The 19,063-nt window shown below is 43.9% G+C and overlaps 1 protein-coding gene across 1 annotated transcript in view; it reads right to left on the bottom strand.

The window, feature by feature from the left end:
• Positions 1-19,063, bottom strand: part of LOC103113059 (VWFA and cache domain-containing protein 1) — a gene marked incomplete at its 5' end in the record, with an annotated part of 58,510 nt that overhangs the window by 22,524 nt on the left and 16,923 nt on the right. Inside the window, 8 exons of the mRNA XM_060184069.1 lie at positions 172-333; positions 2,980-3,131; positions 4,658-4,774; positions 6,819-6,905; positions 8,380-8,540; positions 12,911-13,027; positions 13,127-13,226; positions 14,578-14,700. Of these exons, the coding sequence (XP_060040052.1) occupies positions 172-333; positions 2,980-3,131; positions 4,658-4,774; positions 6,819-6,905; positions 8,380-8,540; positions 12,911-13,027; positions 13,127-13,226; positions 14,578-14,700 (1,019 nt within the window). The remainder of the gene's footprint in view (positions 1-171; positions 334-2,979; positions 3,132-4,657; positions 4,775-6,818; positions 6,906-8,379; positions 8,541-12,910; positions 13,028-13,126; positions 13,227-14,577; positions 14,701-19,063) is intronic.

The raw sequence follows: 19,063 nt of genomic DNA, 5'->3' as shown, positions 1-19,063 counted from the left end.
GTTGGGGATTTGTGAATCTACTCCAGGGGAACAGCTGGGAACAGTGCCAGTCGCTGCATTCCTGTCGCTGCCTAGAGGCTCACACCACTGTCCACTTGCCTTCCACCCCTGGAGCACACCCAGGGAGCCGTGTGCTTCCCAGAGGTGCTTTGGGATTCCTTTTCAGCTCACCTTGGGCCGCCAGAGGAGACATATGCTGGTGACTGCGGCGATGAATCTGGTGGCGGTAGGCATACACGGCGAGGACCAGGACCATGATGCCTCCCATGATGCCTCCAGCCACAGGGCCAACCGGAGCACTTTTAATCATGTTCAAGGTGACGACCTCATCGCCTTCACAGAAACAAATAGATTCTCATCATAAAGACATCCCGAGAGTGGGAGATGGTAGGGTGGGAAGGGACAGAGAGCGAAAGGGATTTGGTAAATAAAGAAAGAGCTTAGCTGCTCTAAGCTTTGAATTTTTTCAGTGAAGACCCACTAGAACTTGAGAAGAGGGGCTTCATTTAATTCACGGTTTCCTTCCCTTCCCTTCCCTTTCCTTTCCTTTCCTTTCCTTTCCTTTCCTTTCCTTTCCTTTCCTTTCCTTTCCTTTCCTTTCTTTCTTTCTATTTTTTTTTTGCCTCCAAGGTTATAGCTGGGGCTCAGTGCTGGCAATACAAATCCACTGCTCTTGTGTGGCCTTTTTATTGGGTAGGACAGAGAGAAATTGAAAGAGGAAGAGTAGATAGAGAGGGGGAGAGAAAGATAGATACCCGCAGACTTGCTTCACCGCTTGTGAAGTGCCCCCCCCCTCAGGTGGAGAGCCAGGGGCTCGAACCAGGATCCTTGTGTGGGTTGTTGCACTTCATACTATGTACGCTTAACCCGGTCTGCTACCTCCTGGCCACCCCCCTCAATTTGTGGTTTTCATTCAGACTATGTGCTGGTGCTCAGCAGAGCAAAAAACACAATCGGACAGGGTTAATAAAACCAGAACAAAGCTTAGCATTACTGCTAAGTAATAAGGTTTTTTTTTTTTTAAAAAATGAACTAAATCTTCTTAAAATTATATTTTTATTATTTATTATTGGGTAGAGACAGAGAAATTGAGAGGGGAGGGGGAGACAGAGAGACACCTGCAGCCCTGCTTCACCATTTGTGATGCCCCTGTAAGTGGGGACCAGAGGCTTGAACCCAGGTCCTTGCGCACTGTAGTGTGTGTGCTCAACCAGGTGCGCCACTGTCTGGGTCCCCTAAGAGGGTTCTTACTGGGATGTGAGCAAGTGCTAGAAGGACACCCACCCGGTGCAGAGGTAGGGATGGCAATGTGGGTCTCTTTGGGGAAGGGGAGTCATGTGACCAATTCAAGGTACTACATGGCCCCAGACGCAGTCTGTGTGTTAGATCCCATTTCAAATGGGCTCTCTTTCAATACTATTTATACTTTTTCAGACGGGAAACTGAAGGTGGGCTGAGAGTGGCCAAGGAGGTAGCTCCAAGGATAGACTGGCACTGCATATTCTTTGGAGCAAAGTGGTATTCTAGTTTTCTCATTAAATAAACAAATGAATAAAGAAATATGGGGTGGGGGTATAGCTTAATGGTTATGCAAAGAGACTTTCATGCCTGAGGCTCTCAAGTCCCAGGCTCAATCACCCACACCGCCATAAACCAGCGCTGAGCAGTGCTCTAGGCAAAGAGAGAGATAGACTGGGAGTATGGACCCACCTATCAACGCCCATGTTCAGCCAGGAAGCAATTACAGAAGACAGGCCTTCCACCTTCCGCACCCTCCATACTCCCAGAGGGTTAAAGAATAGGAAAGCTATCTGGGAGGGGAGGGGATACGGAGATCTGGTGGTGGGATTTGTGTGGAGTTGTACACCTCTTACCCTATGGTTTTGACAGTGTTTCCTTTTTATAAATTAAAAAAAAGTACTAATAGGTAGCACAATGGGTTAAGTGCACGTGACACGAAGCACAAGGACAGGTGTGAGGATCCCAGTTCCAGCCCCCCGGCTTCCCACCTGCAGGGGAGTCTTTTCACAGGCGGTGAAGCAGGTCTGCAGGTGTCTGTCTTTCTCTCCCCTTCTCTGTCTTCCCTCCTCTCTCCATTTCTCTCTGTCCTATCTAACAATGACATCAATAACAACAACAATAATAACTACAACAACAATAAGGAATAACAAGGGCAACAAAAGGAAAAATGAATATAAAAAATAATTAAAAACCCAAACTACTTATATTTTTCACAAAATAAATACACACACACACACACACACACACACACACACACACACACACACACACAAATCTGCTGATTAAAGAACATAAAGAAAAAATTTTTTTCCTGACAAGCAGGCTAATGAATGGGGAGAGGTGTAGAAAAGCAAGGCTTTAACTAACAGTTTAAACATTTGATTCACCTGACAGGTAGGCCACAGGCAATGGTGCTAACTCCAGAAAAGACAGTCATATTCTCACGAGGAGGGTCTTGTGACTTAACCCCAGGGGAGTTCCTCTCTACTGCAACCTGCTCTCTCACACCCTCCACTGCTCTAGCTGCATTAGTTAGCTCTGGCTTTTGTTGATCCCCAGGCTCTGAGCTGTAGTTACAAGATTCCTGCTTTGGGTGAGCTGCAGCAGGACATTTATGGATGGTGGTCACTCTGTCCCTTAGACAGAGTGCTTCCGACAGCTGGGACAAACACTCAACACCAGTGGCACACATGCTCAGCTAGGCAGGAAGCAGGCCTGCTGCTCTCTCAAAACAAGCTTGATGGCAGTGAATTCCACGCTTGCAGAATTCAGCAGGACAGATGGCTGCTCGTTCTGCACAGAATCTCTAGCCAGCTTTGAAGGGAATTATCTACCTGGATGTCATAAGCAGAAACTACTGGAAAAGGCATCAGGGAAGCAGGGGATCATTTTAAGGTTGCTGGTCTATTATAAAAGCTATTCAGGAATCGGACCACGCTGGGCTCCCCGCAAACATACCGATGGCTCCCACATCATCAACGTAGGGACTTTTGGCTCCCACGATTCCCCCAAAGCATTCTTTCTGGGGAGCACAGTAGGATTTGTCCAGGTGAGTCTTGCCATCGCTGTCTACCATGCACCACTCGCAGTCCAGCACACCAAAACAGTCCCTGCCGGAGAGATACATGAGAGTTCCTGAAAAGGAGCATCTGAGTGTGTGTGTGTGTGAGTGTGTGTGTGTGTGTGTGTGTGTGTGTTGTGTGTGTGTGTCTACGGCACAGCTCTCAAGGGCTCCATTACTGACCAGTGCAGGAGACATTTGACCTTTATCTTCCTTTCCTTATTAAAAGAGAATGCCAACTGTCTGCCAGAGATAGCTGTGTATGTCCCTCAGCAATGTAGAAATGAGAGAAATCAAACTGCGCTCTGAGAATCAAATCATGAAATCCATACACCATATAAGATAAGGGATTACTCAAAAATCACCTCCAAAAGCTTAATGGTCTCAAGCTTGTGAAAATTTGGCCTAACATCTCCCTCTCAAGTGTATTGTCATTAAAAAAAAAAAAAAGCCACAGATTTCTTTATTGCCAATTTCTTTCTTTTTAAATTTAAATCTTTTTTTTTTTTAGGATTTTAATTTAAAGAGTAAGCGATAAAGAGAGAAAGACACACAGGGAAAGACCAAAGCACTACTTCGCTCTGGTTTATGGTGGGGCTGGGGATTGAACCTGGGACTTCAGTAGTCTCAGGCATAAAAGCCTTTTGGCATAACCATTATGCTGTCTCCCCAGCCCCCAATTTCTCTCAATAAATTAAGTGCACCGTGAATCTCTAAGAGAATATATACTGTGTTTCTCAAACTTTGGGTTACTGCACAATATCTCAAAACTAATCTATGTGATACACTATCATTCTTTTGCAAAAATAAAAAACAACAACCAAACAAACAAATACACCGAAAGCAAAGATGTCACTACTGTCCTCCGGTCCCTTTCATCTGCCAGGTACCATTCTCATGAAGCCCAGTTCCAAACACTGTAGTAAAGAAGGGAAGGGAGGAGGGGGGCTGACACTTTCAGTTCTCAAAGTTATCATGAAGCATATCTTCTTCTTTTTTTCCCCCTCTCCTTCCTTTTGAAACAAATTGTACTTAAGAAAGAAGAACTGACCCCACCTGCAGGGGGGAAGGCTTCACAAGTGGTGAAGCAGAGCTGCAGGTGTCTGTCTCTTTCCCTCTCTATCTCCCCTGCCCCTCTCAATTTCTGCTTGTCTCTATCCAATAAAAAAGAAAGAAAGAAAGGAAGGAAGGAAGGAAGGAAGGAAGGAAGGAAGGAAGGAAGGAAGAAAGAAAGAAGAAAGGAGAACTGATGAGTTTCAATGTGTCCCATATAGGCTCTGAATTTCTGGTTTTGGTTTCTGGATCCCTGAACACCCTGCCCTCTACACTTGCTTTTTCTATACGTGACTACGCACGCACACAATAGAATACTAGCTAGTTATAGTCAGTGAAAATCACACAGCCTTCATTCAACCTTCCAGTAGAAGGCCATGACCATCCATTTTAGATTAAAAAAAAAAACCTGTGAAAGCTTTTTAAAATGTCAAGAGTGAGAATCAGACTCAATGAGACTGTGGGTCACTATTGTTTTCTGAGTTCTGCTCCCCGAGTAAAACGAGGACCCATGAGACTTACCCACTTTCCATCCTCTGACTGCACCTGCTGTTGACACACTGGTGCAGGACGTCCTGGAGGCTGGGATCAATAGCTGTGTACGTCACGGGCTCCTGATGCACCTCACAACTTGGGTTTCTATGCGGGGGGTAGCAAGAGCACAGAATCACGCCACACACTGCTCTCACCCATCATCTCCTTGGCCCAGCTGTGTCATACAGCTTGGGAAACCTAGCTTCGGGATCCAGTATGAAACCTTGAACCAGTCAGTTAAGTACTCTGAGCTTCAATCTGGTTATTTTTTATGTACAATAAAAATAACATAAAAAAGGGAGTTGGGCGGTAACTCAGTGGGTTAAGCGCAGGTGGCGTAAAGTGCAAGGACCAGCGTAAGGATCCCGGTTCAAGCCCCCAGCTCCCCACCTGCAGGAGAGTCGCTTTACAAGCTGTGAAGCAGGTCTGCAGGTGTCTGTCTTTCTCTCCCTCCTCTGTCTTCCCTTCCTCTCCCCATTTCGCTCTGTCTTAGCCAACAACGATGACATCAATAACAACAATAATAACCACAATAATAAAACAAGGGCAACAAAAGGGAATAAATAAATAAGTAAATAATGTAAAAACAAATTGGAAGCTCGTCAAAAAGTACATTTCTCCTCAGCATTTCAGATCTTACTTCTCAGAGGTAATAATCATCTACATTTTAATAAAGGGATATATATATATTTACTTTTCTATTTATTTATTTATTGGCTAGAGACAGCCAGACATCAAGAAGGAAGCAGAGATAGAGAGGGAGAGAAACAGAGAGAAATCTGTAGCCCTGCTTCACCACTCACAAAGCTTTACCCCTGCAGGCGAGGACCTGGGGCTTGAACTTGGATCCTTGTGCATTATAACAAATGCACTCAATCAGGTGTGCTACCACCCGGCCCCCGGGATATATATTTTAAATCCCCCTTTCAGTCCCACTACATTTGTTTCTACATTGAAGTTTTATTGCATTGTAACATTTCGGTGTCAGGTGTGCATTCTTGAAAGTCAACGTGGGAGTCTGGCGGTGGTGCTCCTGGCTGAATGCTCCTGGCTAAGCATCACAGCACTCAAGGATGCAGACTCGTCTCTGGTCCCAACCACAGGGGGAGAGCATCAGGACTGGTGAAGCAGGGCTGCAACTGTCTCTCTCCCTCTCTATCTCCCCCTCCTCTCTCAACTTCTGTCTCCAATAATAATAATTTCTATCCAATAATAATAAGATAACTTTATTGAAAAAGGCCAATGAGTGTCCACTGAGTCTTACTTTATACCCCCAGCCCTCTCACCTCCCCACTTCCCGCTGTAGCTACGAGGTGGTCTTTCAGAACAAAGGGACATTTTTAGGCCTTTTTCCCCCCTGTACCAACATGCATACACACAAGCCTTTCTCTTGAAGTTCTAGAGGGAACGGGTCTTTGAACTTGTCACTAAGAGATGAAGAGAGAGACAGAAAGAGAGAGACACAGAGAGAGAGAGAGAGACAGACAGAGAGAGAGAGGAGGAAACACCACAACACTGACATGTCCTCTGAGGTGGGCTGAGCCTGAACTTTGGATAGGCACATGGTAAAGCAGGCACACTATCCAGGAGAACGATTTTGACAATCACAGCATTTACATTTAAATCTGAAAGTTGGCTTTATGTGAAGGCATTATCGAGCCTGAAACCTCACTCAGGAAACTGACCTGTGAGAATAAAGTCATCTTATGCCTCCAAATGAATCTATAAACAAAATCTCCAGCATATACATTCATATAAAATAAAATATATGCAAGGGCCGAGAATGGTAGTGGAGCGGGTTAAGCGCACATGGTGCGAAGCACAAGGACCGGCTCAAGGACCCCGATTCAAGCCCCTGGCTCCCCACGTGCAGAGGGGTCACTTCACGGGCGGTGAAGCAGGTCTGCTCTTGGCTATCTTTCTCTCCCCCTCTCTGTCTTCCCCTCCGCTCTCCATTTCTCTCTGTAAAAAAAATTTACAAAATTATCTTTATAATAAAAAATACACATATATTTCAAACATATCAAGCATGTTTATATTTAGTACATGTACTTTGAGTTCGGTGATTAAATATTTATTTATTAAATACATATGCAATAGCACACCGACATCAAATATATGTCTAGACAACACAGACCCTTTCCCTTACCGGTTCTCTGCATTGGTGAGATTACCAGTGCATTCGTTGACCTCCAACGGGCACTCACAGGGGCATTCACACTCATTTTGCTCCATTCTGAAAAATCAAAAGGAAGTTACATGCAGGGGGTCGTTCACAAACTGTATATTGTGCATGCATCAGGGAAAAGAAAAGAGAAAAATAAAAAGAAATCTCAGGTAGTTAAAAGGATCTATGTCTCTACCTATGACCAAAGGCACAAGGCCTTAAATTCCTCTGTGACTGAGGAGGAATGTGACTGGGTAGTGACATATCTGATAGAATACACACATTAAATTCCTCTGTAACCAAGACTTGATTTTGCTCCAGGATGTACCCCAGAACTTTCTTTTCTTTTTAAAACATATTTTATTATCTTTATTTATTTATTGGATAGAGCCAGTTAGAAATCAAGAAGGAAGGGGAAGACAGAGAGGGAGAGAGACAGAGACCTGCTTCACCACTCACAAAGCTTTCTTTTCCTTTTTCTTGTTTTTTTTTTTTTTTTTGCCTCCAGGGTTATCACTGGGGCTTGGTGCCTGCACTATGAATCCACTGCTCCTGGAGGCCATTTTTTCCCATTTTGTGCCCTTGTTGTTGTGCTTGTTGTAGTTGTTATTGTTATCATCGCTGTTGTTGGATAAGACAGAGAGAAATGGAGAGAGGAGGGGAAGACAGAGAGGGGGAGAGAAAGATAGAAAGATAAACACCTACAGATCTGCTTCACCGCTTAGGAAGCGAACCCCTACAGGTGGGGAGCTGGGGGTTTGAACTGGGATCCTTAGCTGGCCCTTGAGCTTTGCACCATGTGCGCTTAACCCGCTGCACTACTACCCAGCTCCCTTTTTAAAAATTTTAATTATCATTATTTATTGGATAGAGACAGGCAGAAATTGAGAGGGAAGGGGGAGATAGAGAGGAAGACAGACAAAGAGACTCCTGTAGCCCTGCTTCACCACTTGCGAAGCTTTCCTTCTGCAGGTGGGGACCGGAGGCTTGAACCTGAGTCCTTGTGCACTGTAATATGTGTGCTCAATCAGGTGCGTCACCATCCGGCCCCCCCACTCACAAAGTTTTCCACCTGCAGATGGGGACCAGTGGCTTGAACCTGGGTCCTTGTGCATTGCAGTATGTGCACTCAACCAGGTGTGCCAACACCCAGCCCCACCCCAGAACTTTCTGTTGATTTTGTGGCTGCCATTCCAAAATGGCTGGCATTACTTCAAATATTCAACAGCCTTGCAAACAGAGACTATGACCTATGGCAGCCCCCCCCCCCCCTTTGTTGCCCTTATTGTTTAACGTTGTTGTTTTTATTTCTGTCATCGCTGTTGGATAGGACAGAGAGAAATGGAGAGAGGAAGGGGAGATGGAGAGGGGGAGAGAAAGACAGACACCTGCAGACCTGCTTTATCGCCTGTGAGGCAACCCCCCTATAGGTGGGGAGTTGCGGGCTGGAACCGGGATCCTTTATGCCGGTCCTTGAGCTTTGCTCCATGTGCACTTAAACCACTGCACCACTGCCCAGCCCCCCAACCTATGGCATTTTTACCGGTGACAGTTGAGACAGAGCCGGTCCACCATGCTACAAGCGCAGAAAGCAAGAGAATCACACGTTTCATTGACAATGCCCACAAATGCATTGGTTCCTGGAATCCTTGCCAGTCTGTATTTAGAGCAGTGGCTGCCGTGGACAAGGTTGGTCAAATCCCCCTACGAAGAACGAGGTGTCAGATGTGATGGACAACAGCAGGAAGGTTCAGTCCTAGCAAAGTGAAAACACCATCTGCTGGGAAGTAGCTATTGTAAAACCCAGTTGACTTTTTTTTTTTTTTTTTCTTTCCCCTCCAAGGTTATCGCCGGGGCTTGGTGCCTGCACTACAAATTCACTGCTCCTGGAGGCTGTTTTTCCCATTTTTGTTGCCCTTGTTGTTGTTACATAGGACAGAGAGAAATTAAGAGAGGAGAGGAAGAGAGAGAGAGGGAGATAAAGACAGACACCAGCAGACCTGCTTCACCGTGTGTGACGTGACCCCTCTGTAGGTGGGGAGCTGGGGGGTTTGAACCAGGATCCTTACACTGGTCCTTGCGCTTCCTGCCATGTGCGCTTAATCTGCTGAGCTATCTCCCCCCTGTAGTACGCCCTCAGTTTACTTCTGACTGTAAAAGTAGTATATTATCACTGTTAAAAACTCCAAACTATTCATAAACCCACCAGTTAGATAATTCCTATCTAATGAGTTGTCAGAAAATTCATGACCCAGATTTGCACAGAGAAACAGAAAAATACATCATGACTTTTCCGACAATTCAACAATAGGTCGATACATATTCATTTCGTTATCAGCGCTTATAAAAGCGCAGCTTGGGGAGGTGTTCTTTTAAAGACATAATATACCATCAAGTACAAATACCTGCAAGGAGTAGTGAAAGTAGTGAAAGATTTTTAGAAATCAAACAAAGTCAGCTTGAAAACATACATACCGCTCCAGCACAGAATACATTTTTTTTTGAGCAAAATTATTTAAAAACCAAAGCCTAATCACCCCCCGCCCATTTTTTTTTAACCAGAGCACTGCTAAGCTCTGACGTACGGTGTATGGGATTGAACTTGGCACTTTGGAATATCTGCAGGAAAGTCTTTTTTGCGTAACCCTTATGCTCTCTCTCCTGCCCCAAGCATTCTTTTTTCATTAACAAGAAAATGCACTAGTCAGCTTCCTGAAATGCCAAATCTGTCTACTATATTTGATAACAAAGATTCAAATGCTGCATAATAAACATGGATGCAGTCAGTCATTTCCACTTACATGTGTGTCATACATAGTAGAAAAAGGATTTAATTGGGGCTGGGTGGGAGCCTGGTTGAGCATATACATTACAGTGCACAAGGACCCAGGTTCAAGCCCCTGGTCCCCACCTGTAGTGGGGAAGCTTCACGAGTGGTGGAAGCAGGGCTGCAGGTGTGTCTGTCTCTCTCCCTCTCCTCTTGATTTCTCTTTGTCGCTATCCAATAAATAATAAATAAAAGATTTTTATTTATTATTTATTAAAGGTATTTATTATTATTAAAGGTATTATTATTATTATTAAAGGTATTTAACTTTAGTCTTGCTGCCACACAGTCCCGTGTTATACACAGATGGTGAGGAGGAACCTAGCACCGAGAATTCTGGCAATGAATCAGGTATTAGAGATCGCCAGAGTCTCCACTGCCTGGAAGATGCTCACCATTGCAAGATAAGTTATAGGCTTATCATTTTACAGTGCTAGGACCCAGAAGGTCTTCCATTTTGGAAGAAATTGAGCTGCTAATTTTTTTAAAACTATCTTTATTTATTTATTGTATAGAGACAGCCAGAAATCAAGAGGGAAGTGGGTGGCAGAGAGGGAGAGAGACCACAGCACTGCTTCACCACTTGCAAACCTTCCTCCTGCAGGTGAGGACTGGGGGCTTGAACCTGAGTCCTTGCACGTTATAATAGATGTGTGCAACCACCACCTGGCCCCAATAAATTGAGCTATCAAATTATCCTAGAGTGGCCAGGCGGTCATGCAATGAATAAAGTGTTGGACTCTGAAGTATGGGGTCCTGAGTTTGGTTCTCAGCATAGTATGGGCCAAAGCAATGCTTTGTTCTGGTTCCCCTACACCCCCCCTCAAAAACAAAAAGAACAACAACCATTATTATTATTATTATTTTAAGAATAACAACCATTATTAATAGTCTTTAAAAAGATGAGACTATCGTAATTCACATTCAACTGAAATTTGAGTTTCTGAAAAATTTCAACTTGAATATCCTGAGTATGCTGGAGATGCAGGTATATATTGAATAAATGATAGATAGTCCAAAGAGTATGTCAGACTTTGCTGTGACAGCCTGACCTGGCCGCTTCTACCCTCAAGCTTGCCAATGTCCTCTTGAGAAGCAAGCTCCACAAAACGCGGTAAGTCTGAACAGAGTATGTAAAGACTCCCGCTGCTGGGAACATACTCCTTCCTTAACACATGCACTAAAGATACAACAACTCTTTCATCGCCTCAACATTTTGCATTTGCTTTCCTTGATACTACATTTTCCAATTTAACTCATTATTTCATTTTCCCCTCCAGGGTTATCGATGGGCTTGGTGTACTATGAACTCACTGCTCCTGGAGGCCATTTTTTCCCATTGTTGTTTTTGTTGCTGCTGCTGTTGTTGATGGATAGGGCAGAGAGAAATTGAGAAAGGAGAGGGAGACAGAAAGAAGGAGAGAAAGATAGACACCAGCAGACCTGCCTCACTGTTTTAGTGAGGTGACCCCCCCCCCCCCCGCAGGTGGGGAGCCAGGGCTTGAACCAGGATCCTTGTGCTTCACACTATGTGGGCTACCACCCAGCCCCCAACTGAGTTATGTTTTAAAACTTACTTTCCAGTGGATAAGGAAATGGTACAGTGGATAGAGTACTGGATTCTCTCTCTCTTTAACATTTATTTATTATCTTTATTTATTTATTGGATTGAGGCAGCCAGAAATCAAGAGAGAAAGAGGATGATAATGAGGGAGAGAGACAGACACCTGCAGCTCTGCTTCACCACTTGCAAAGCTTTCCTCCTGCAGGTGAGGACCGGGAGCTCGAACCTGGGTCCTTGTGCATTGTAACGTGCACTCAACCAGGTGCATGGCCACCCGGCCCCTAGAACACTCAAGTTTCAAACATAAGGTCCTGAGTTCAATTCCTGGTATCCCATGTGACAAACTGATACTCAGGTTCTCTTTCTCTCTCCCCTCCCCATTAATAACAAAATCTTTAAAAAATAAAAATGATTCATTTCTAATGACACCTATTTTAAATAGAAAGGTTATTGCTATGTAAACACTTTCTGAATGTTGGTTCCTCATTCTCTTCCAACTTGGAATCATTAAAAATGAGCAAGACTATCCAAGGTCTTTTATAGAGCATTTAATTCTATTTTGTGTGTGTGTGTGTGACAGATACAGAGAGATACAGCTCTGACTTATGGTGGTACTGGAGATCGAACCTGGGATTACAGAGTCTCAGGATGAAAGCCTTTTGAATAACCATTATGCTGTCTCTCCAGCCTGTCTCAAGATCTTCAGCCACTTCTACATAGGTTTGTAGCACCTCAAATCATTTAGACTATTCTGGACTATAAAAAAAGCAAACTATGGGCTGGGGTAGATAGCATAATGGTTCTACAAAAAGGCTTTCTTTCATGCCTGTGGCTCCCAAGTTCCAGGTTCAAGTCCCCCCACATCACCATAAGCCAGAGTTGAACAGTGCTTTGGTAAAAAAAATAAATAGGGAGTTGGGTGGTAGCACAGCGGGTTAAACGCATGTCGAAGCAAAGTGCAAGGACCGGCATAAGGATCCCGGTTCAAGCCCCTGGATCCCCACCTGCAGGGGAGTCACTTCACAGGCGGTGAAGCAGGTCTGCAGGTGTCTATCCTTCTCTCCCCTTCTCTGTCTTCCCCTCCTCTCTCCATTTCTCTCTGTCCTATCCAACAACAACAACAACAACAATAAAACAACAAGGGCAACAAAAGGAAATAAATATTTAAAATAATAATAATAAAGTTTAAAAAAAACCAAATCATTATTAGGATGATGTATACTGACAGATGAGTGCTTCCATCTGATAGACGGTAAGATCAAGAATGGGCCTCACATGGTCTTAGGAACTGAAAGAGACTCACTGTCCTCCAGAAGATAAGAAGAAGGAACACTGTGTCACGTCACATATATTCATTCACATGAGGGTGTGGGAACAGGCTTCAGCAGACATTTATCTCAAAGGGCTAAGATTTGAGTGTTTTTTTTTTTTTTTTTAACACAAATAAAGCCAAAACAAAATATCAAGTGTGAGACTTCAAACATTCACTTCTCCAGCCTGGGCTTCCTGTCTCTCGGTTGCTAAGTTGGGGAGCTGTACCAAAAAAAAAAAATCCTGTCCCATCATTCTACAGCCCTAAAGCAGTGGAAAAAGCCAAGACACGAGTCACATTCAGATGCCGGGCACATCACCACGTACCCACCCTGTAGTGTGAAGAGGTTCAGAGTTAAGACATTGACTTACCACAAGACTGGTGTTGAATTTATAGAACCTCTGGACGGTCCTGTCACTGAAGCTGTTGCACAGGTTTTTCCTCACAAAGTTGGGGTGGTTCAGAATATCATTTGCTACCAGGGGCTCCTACAAAGGTCGAACAGAACAGAAGGCACATGGCACGTGATTAACGAGCTGCTGCCTGCTTGGCGGGTGGAAGTGACCTGGCAGAGTCCCAGCGCGTACCTTGTGGGTGATGTGTTGCTGCTCCACAGGGGCATGTCCCTTGGGGTCAATGAGGGTCGGATGTGCCACCAGGTAACCCCTGTCTTCCATTATGAAGCACCTGTGCCAAGAACAGGGATTGGCTCACAGAGGCTATTTTCCTACACTTGGACTGAGCATTTACCTCAAGCCGTCACTGAAAAAAGCTGAAGAGGGGCCAGGTGGTGGCGCACTTGATTGAGCGCACATGTTACAGTGGACAAGGACCTGGGTTTGAGGCCCCGGTCCCCACCTGCAAGGGGGAAAGCTTCCCCAGTGGTGTCTCTCTCCCTCTCTACCTCCCCCTTCCCTCACAATTTCTGGTTGTCTCTATCCAATAACTAAATAAAGATAATTAAAAAAGAAAGAAAGAAAGAAAAACGCTGAAGAACAGTTAGCAGCTAGGTAGGCAGATGCATTGTTGTGATGTGTAGTTTAAGGGGAGAGACTTACACACCTGATTCTAAGGTTATATAACTAGTTCATACAGAATGTGACAACCTATTCAAACACAGTGGACTTGAAAGTCACTTGCAAGGGTTTATATATATAATTGTCCAGAAGAATGGCTAATATAAATATATTCTTTTTTTTTCCTCCAGGGTTATTGCTGGGGTTTGGTGCCTGCACTATGAACACTGCTCCTGGTGGCCATCTTATGTCCATTGTTGTTGTTGGATAGGACAGAGAGAAATAGAGAGAGAAGGGGAAGACAGAGAGGGGAGAGAAAGATGGACACCTGCAGACCTGCTTCACCGCCTGTGAAGCCACTCCCCTGCAGGTGGGGAGCCGGGGAGGTGGTGGGGGGACTCAAACTGGGATCTTTGTGCCAGTCCTTGTGCTTCACACTGTGTGTGTTCGTTTAATCTGCTGCGTACTGCCCAGTTCCCAAACAAAATATTCTTTTAAAAAATATTTATTTATTCCCTTTTGTTGCCCTTGTTTTTTTTTTTTTTTATTGTTGTAGTTATTGATGTCACTGCTGTTAGATAGGACAGAGAGAAATGGAGAGAGGAGGGGAAGACAGAGAGGGGGAGAGAAAGATAGACACCTGCAGACCTGCTTCACCGCCTGTGAAGCTAACAGATGGGGAAGCCAGGGTTTGAACCAGGATCCTTACGCTGGTCCTTGCACCTTGCGCCACATGTGCTTAACCCACTGCACTACCGTCTGACTCCCTAAACAAAACATTCTTAAGAGAATATCCAAGTCCTTTCAGGTCCTGGTGCATGATGAGAAATTTTACACATATACTAACAACTGTATCTATATAAACCATTAATCACCCCCTCCAGTTAAAAAAAAAACAACCTAAAAAAGAACATCCAGATCACGAACCCAGTGTTTGGTCTTGACCATGACAATATGGTTGTCAGTCAAACAACGCGATATTTTTACAGTTAGAGAGAAAATAGTCAGCCCTAAATGCTCACCTTATTTTGTTGCCGCCATCTTGGTTACAAACTGGTAGCAGATCCATGAGAACCTTGTAGAAATATCTAAGTGTGAAGTCAATGCCCATCACCGCCACAGTATGTCCAGAAGATAACTGTGTACTTCATGCGAAAAGATCAATAAGAAGAGGAGGAAAGCCTTATTTAAAGGTACAAGTTACGTGCAGTCACAGGACAGTGCATGGCATAAGAAATTCCTTCCTATTCTTACATACTGTCTACCCTACAAAGAAAAAAGACCAATTAAGCGACTAAACCACCACAGGGATTTGATGAGAGGAACATTTAAGTGTTAAGGTAGAATTCTCTACAGCAGCCCATCCCAAAGCATGGCCTAAGTACAGATGTTCAGACAGCAGGTGGACTATTCTCTGTTGAGAATATAGAAGCTGACAGACAGGTAATCAAGAGGAAACTATTTTTCTTTTTCTTTTTTTTTTTTCCTTTTTTGTCTCCAGGGCTATTTCTGGGGGCTCAATGACTGCACTACGAATCCACTGCTCTTGGAGACCATTTTTTCACCTTTTGTTGTTTATCGTTGTTGTTGTTGTTGTTATTATTGTTTGTTCTTGCTGTCATTGTTGTTGGATAGGACAGAGAGAAATGGAGAGAGGAGGGGAAGACAGAGAGGGGGAGAGAAAGACAGACACCTGCAGACCTGCTTCACCGCCTGTGAGGCAATCCCCTGCTGGTAGGGAACCAGGGGTTGGAACTGGGATCCCTACACCGGTTCTTGTGCTTCGCACTGTGTGCGTTTAACCCATTGCACTACTGCTCAGCCCTGGAAACTATTTTTCTTTTTCTCTTTTCTTCTTTTTTTAAAGATAGGAACAGAGAGGGTGTGAAAGAGACCACAGTACTGAAGCTTCCTTCAGTGCAGTGGGACCTGGGTTCAGACCTGGGTGACACACATGGCAAAGCAGTGCTCTGTGCAAGTGAGCTAGTTTGCTGACCCCAAGTGGGAGATTTTATGATAGCTATTACAGTTCTGTAGTGAAGAAACTCTAGACAAGGAACCTCAGTGAACCGCTTAATTATTTGCTTCATTTTACAGGTAACAGAGCAGATAATTCTCAAAGGTTAATCTATGGGTAAATGCTACACAACATTTTTAGTAAATCTATGTCTAGTTCTCCTTTTAAAAAATATTTATTTATTCATTCATTCCCTTTTGTTGCCCTTGTTGTTTTATTGTTGTAGTTATGATTGTTGTCGTTGTTGTTGGATAGGACAGAGAGAAATGGAGAGAGGAGGGGAAGACAGAGGTGGGAGAGAAAGATAGACACCTGCAGACCTCCTTCACCGCCTGTGAAGCGACTCCCCTGCAGGTGGGGAGCCAAGGGCTCGAACCGGGATCCTTCTTGCACTTTGCGCCACTTGTGCCACCGCTCGGCTCCCTGAATAGGGGCTTTTCAAGTTAATCCCCCTCCTCCTGTAGGGCTGTCATGCGCTTCAGCAACAGGGTCAACACGTGAACGGATGTGTATTACTGCCCATGGAAGTTTACCATTCATATTGTCACTTGTAGTATAGAAATATACACTGTTACCATAGGAACTCATAAGAAATAACAATATAGGGGATCAGGCGGTAGCACAGTGGGGTTAAGCGCACATGGCACGAAGTGCAAAGACCTGTGTAGGAATCCCGGTTTCAACCCCTGGTTCCCCACCTGCAGGGGGGTTGCCTCGCAGGCGGTGAAGCAGGTCTGCAGGTGTCTATCTTTCTCTCCCCCTCTGTCTTCCCCTCCTCTCTCCATTTCTCTATGTCCTATCCAACAACGACATCAGTAAAATAATTAACAGCCACAACAAAGATAAAAAACAAGGGTAACAAAAGGGAAACAAAAAAAGCCTCCAGGATCAGGGGACTCGTAGTGCAGGCACCAAATCCCAGCAATAACCCTGGAGGAAAAAAACAAAAACAAACAGAGAAAGAATGAGCCAATATAGGGGGAAAAATAATAAACCAAATCTACATTCTTAAGCATGTAGGAGCATGCTGGTTACAGCACTCTGACGAGCTTTCCATGGCTAAAAACTTGTCTGATCAGTCTTTTAATCATTAATTGTATGTCACCATCTCTACCGGTATTATCAGTAAGCAAAGAAGGCACAACTAGGTCCTCAGGCCACTAGCACTCCTCATTAAAAATTAAAAAAAATCACAGAAGAGACTGGGTGGTGGTGCACCTGGTTAAGTGCATACATTACAGTGCTCAAGGACAGAGTTACAGTGAGCAAGGACTGGGGTTCGAGCGCCCAGCCCCCAACTGCAGGGGGAAAGCTTTGCGAGTGGTGAAGCAGGGCTACAGGTGTCTGTCTGTCTCTCTCTCTAGCCCCCTTTCCTCCTGATTTATGGCTGTCTCTATCCAATAAATAAAAATAATAATAACCACAGCAAAACCACTATAATCAGCGATACAGGGGCACTGAGCTAGAAAAGTCTCTCCCTTAACTTTGAAACAAACTGCTTCTGGAATCCAGAAATGAATAAGAGTGCTTCTGTGACCAGGCAGTAGTGCAGTGGGTTAAACACACAAAGCAGAAGCATAAGGATCCCAGTTCAAGCCCCCGGCTCCCCACCTGCAGGGAGGGTCACTTCACAAGCGGTGAAGCAGCTCTGCAGGTGTCTTTTCTCTCCCCCTCTGTCTTCCCCTCCTCTCTCAATTTCATTCTGTTCTATGCAATGAGAAAATTGAAGAAAAAAAAAGGGGGTGGGTGGGTGGTGGCGCACCTGGTTGAGCATATGTATTACAATGCACAAGGACGTGGTCTCCAGCCCCCGGTCCCTACCTGCAGGGGTCTGTCTTTCTCCCTCTCTATCGACCCCCTTCCTTCTGGCTGTTCTTATCCAATAAATAAATATTTTTTTAAAATTGGAAAAAAAGAGCCTCTGGGAGCAGTGGATTCATATAGTGCAGGCACTGAGCCCCAGCGATAACCCTGAAGGAAAAAAGAACTATTGTTTAAAAAGAAAGAAAGAAAGCTTCCTGACAGGTTGAACATGAATTTTAAGTTCTCTCTGCTAATCTGTTATAGGATCAGATATCTGAAGTACCAACAGCAGGCTAATGCAGATTATTTGGTGCTTGACATTGCTAAGGAGAATGTATTTTATATGTGTTACCTCTAATTCCCCTTCTATCACTTTAGAGTGGGCATGGTACATAGCGATTATCAAAGTCCGTATCATAAACAGACTCCTTATTTGGGTCAGGTATTGTCTTAAGAGCTTTACAAAATTATTTACTGTAAACTCTACATAATTATTTGAAATAGGCTCTTAATATTCTTCTTTCATAGGTGGGGAAACGAAGGTAAAAAGGAATCTGTTTAGTGATACAAACACTACATGGCAAAGCTACATTTTTTTAAAAATGTAATCATATCTTAGGAGGAATCTCAGCTTGACACATGAGGTCAAATTATTGGAGATCACTGTAAAAAAACAAAACCTTTACAGAGTGTATCTAGCAACACAAACATTAAATTTGTAGTTTCATTTTTTGAGAAGCAGAAGTGTAGTTCACCTGCGTTCTAAACTATGTAAGATAAAAAAAGACACATTTAAAATGATAAATCAATGAGACTATCTTTTAATTGATAAGTCAATGAGACTAATTTTAATTAAAGCAAGAACAGATTCTTATTCCAGGAATACATTCTTACTGAGCAAATGGTAGACAGAATCCAGGATTTAATTTACCACTTGTACTCTGGTTAAACTTGACTAGCCTAATTTGTGTAGGTAAAACACACTAGAAAATCTACCCAAAGAAGGCAACATAACCCAGGTTTTCTCTCACTTAGACCCCACAATCCCATCATGCTTAATTTGAACTTGGACCATAAATATTTATAAGATCAACAGAATGAGAGTTCTTCCATCCACTCAAACTTCAGTGGAAACAAACAGATATACATACAAAAAAACATGGCAGACTGCATTTCCTTGCGGCAACCCTGAGCTCCAATAAAAATAATCCTGTACAGGGTGGGAGAGATAGCATAATGGTTATTCAAACAGACTCTCAAGCCTGAGGCTCTAAAGTCACAGGTTCAATCCCCAGCACCATGATAAGCCTGAGCTGAGCAGTGCTCTGGTGTTTCTCTCTGTATCTTTCTCAAAAATAAAAAATATCTATAAAAAAAGAACCAAAATAATTCTGTACAGAAGGAAGAGCTATAAGCTCTTTATATAAAGGGGGTCCAGGTGGGAGAGCCTGGAGGAATGCCCAGGACTGAGGAAGACACACATGGTTTCTTTCTAGGTCCTTAAACAACATCTTTAAGAGCTATCACTGTCATCAAAGACCAACTGACTGCTATGACCTCAAAAAAACCACCTCTGTTTGCCTTTCTCAAGTGGTTAGAGTAGATAAGAGGGCTGATAAGTATTATGATTCAGACAATTGGAGGTGTGTCCCTGACACACAGTCTGTTAATGAAAGATTACAGAAAAG

Source organism: Erinaceus europaeus, unplaced genomic scaffold (genome assembly GCF_950295315.1).
Source record: "Erinaceus europaeus unplaced genomic scaffold, mEriEur2.1 scaffold_498, whole genome shotgun sequence".
Classification (NCBI taxonomy): domain Eukaryota; kingdom Metazoa; phylum Chordata; class Mammalia; order Eulipotyphla; family Erinaceidae; genus Erinaceus; species Erinaceus europaeus.
This window is presented reverse-complemented; position numbering and strand designations above follow the sequence as displayed.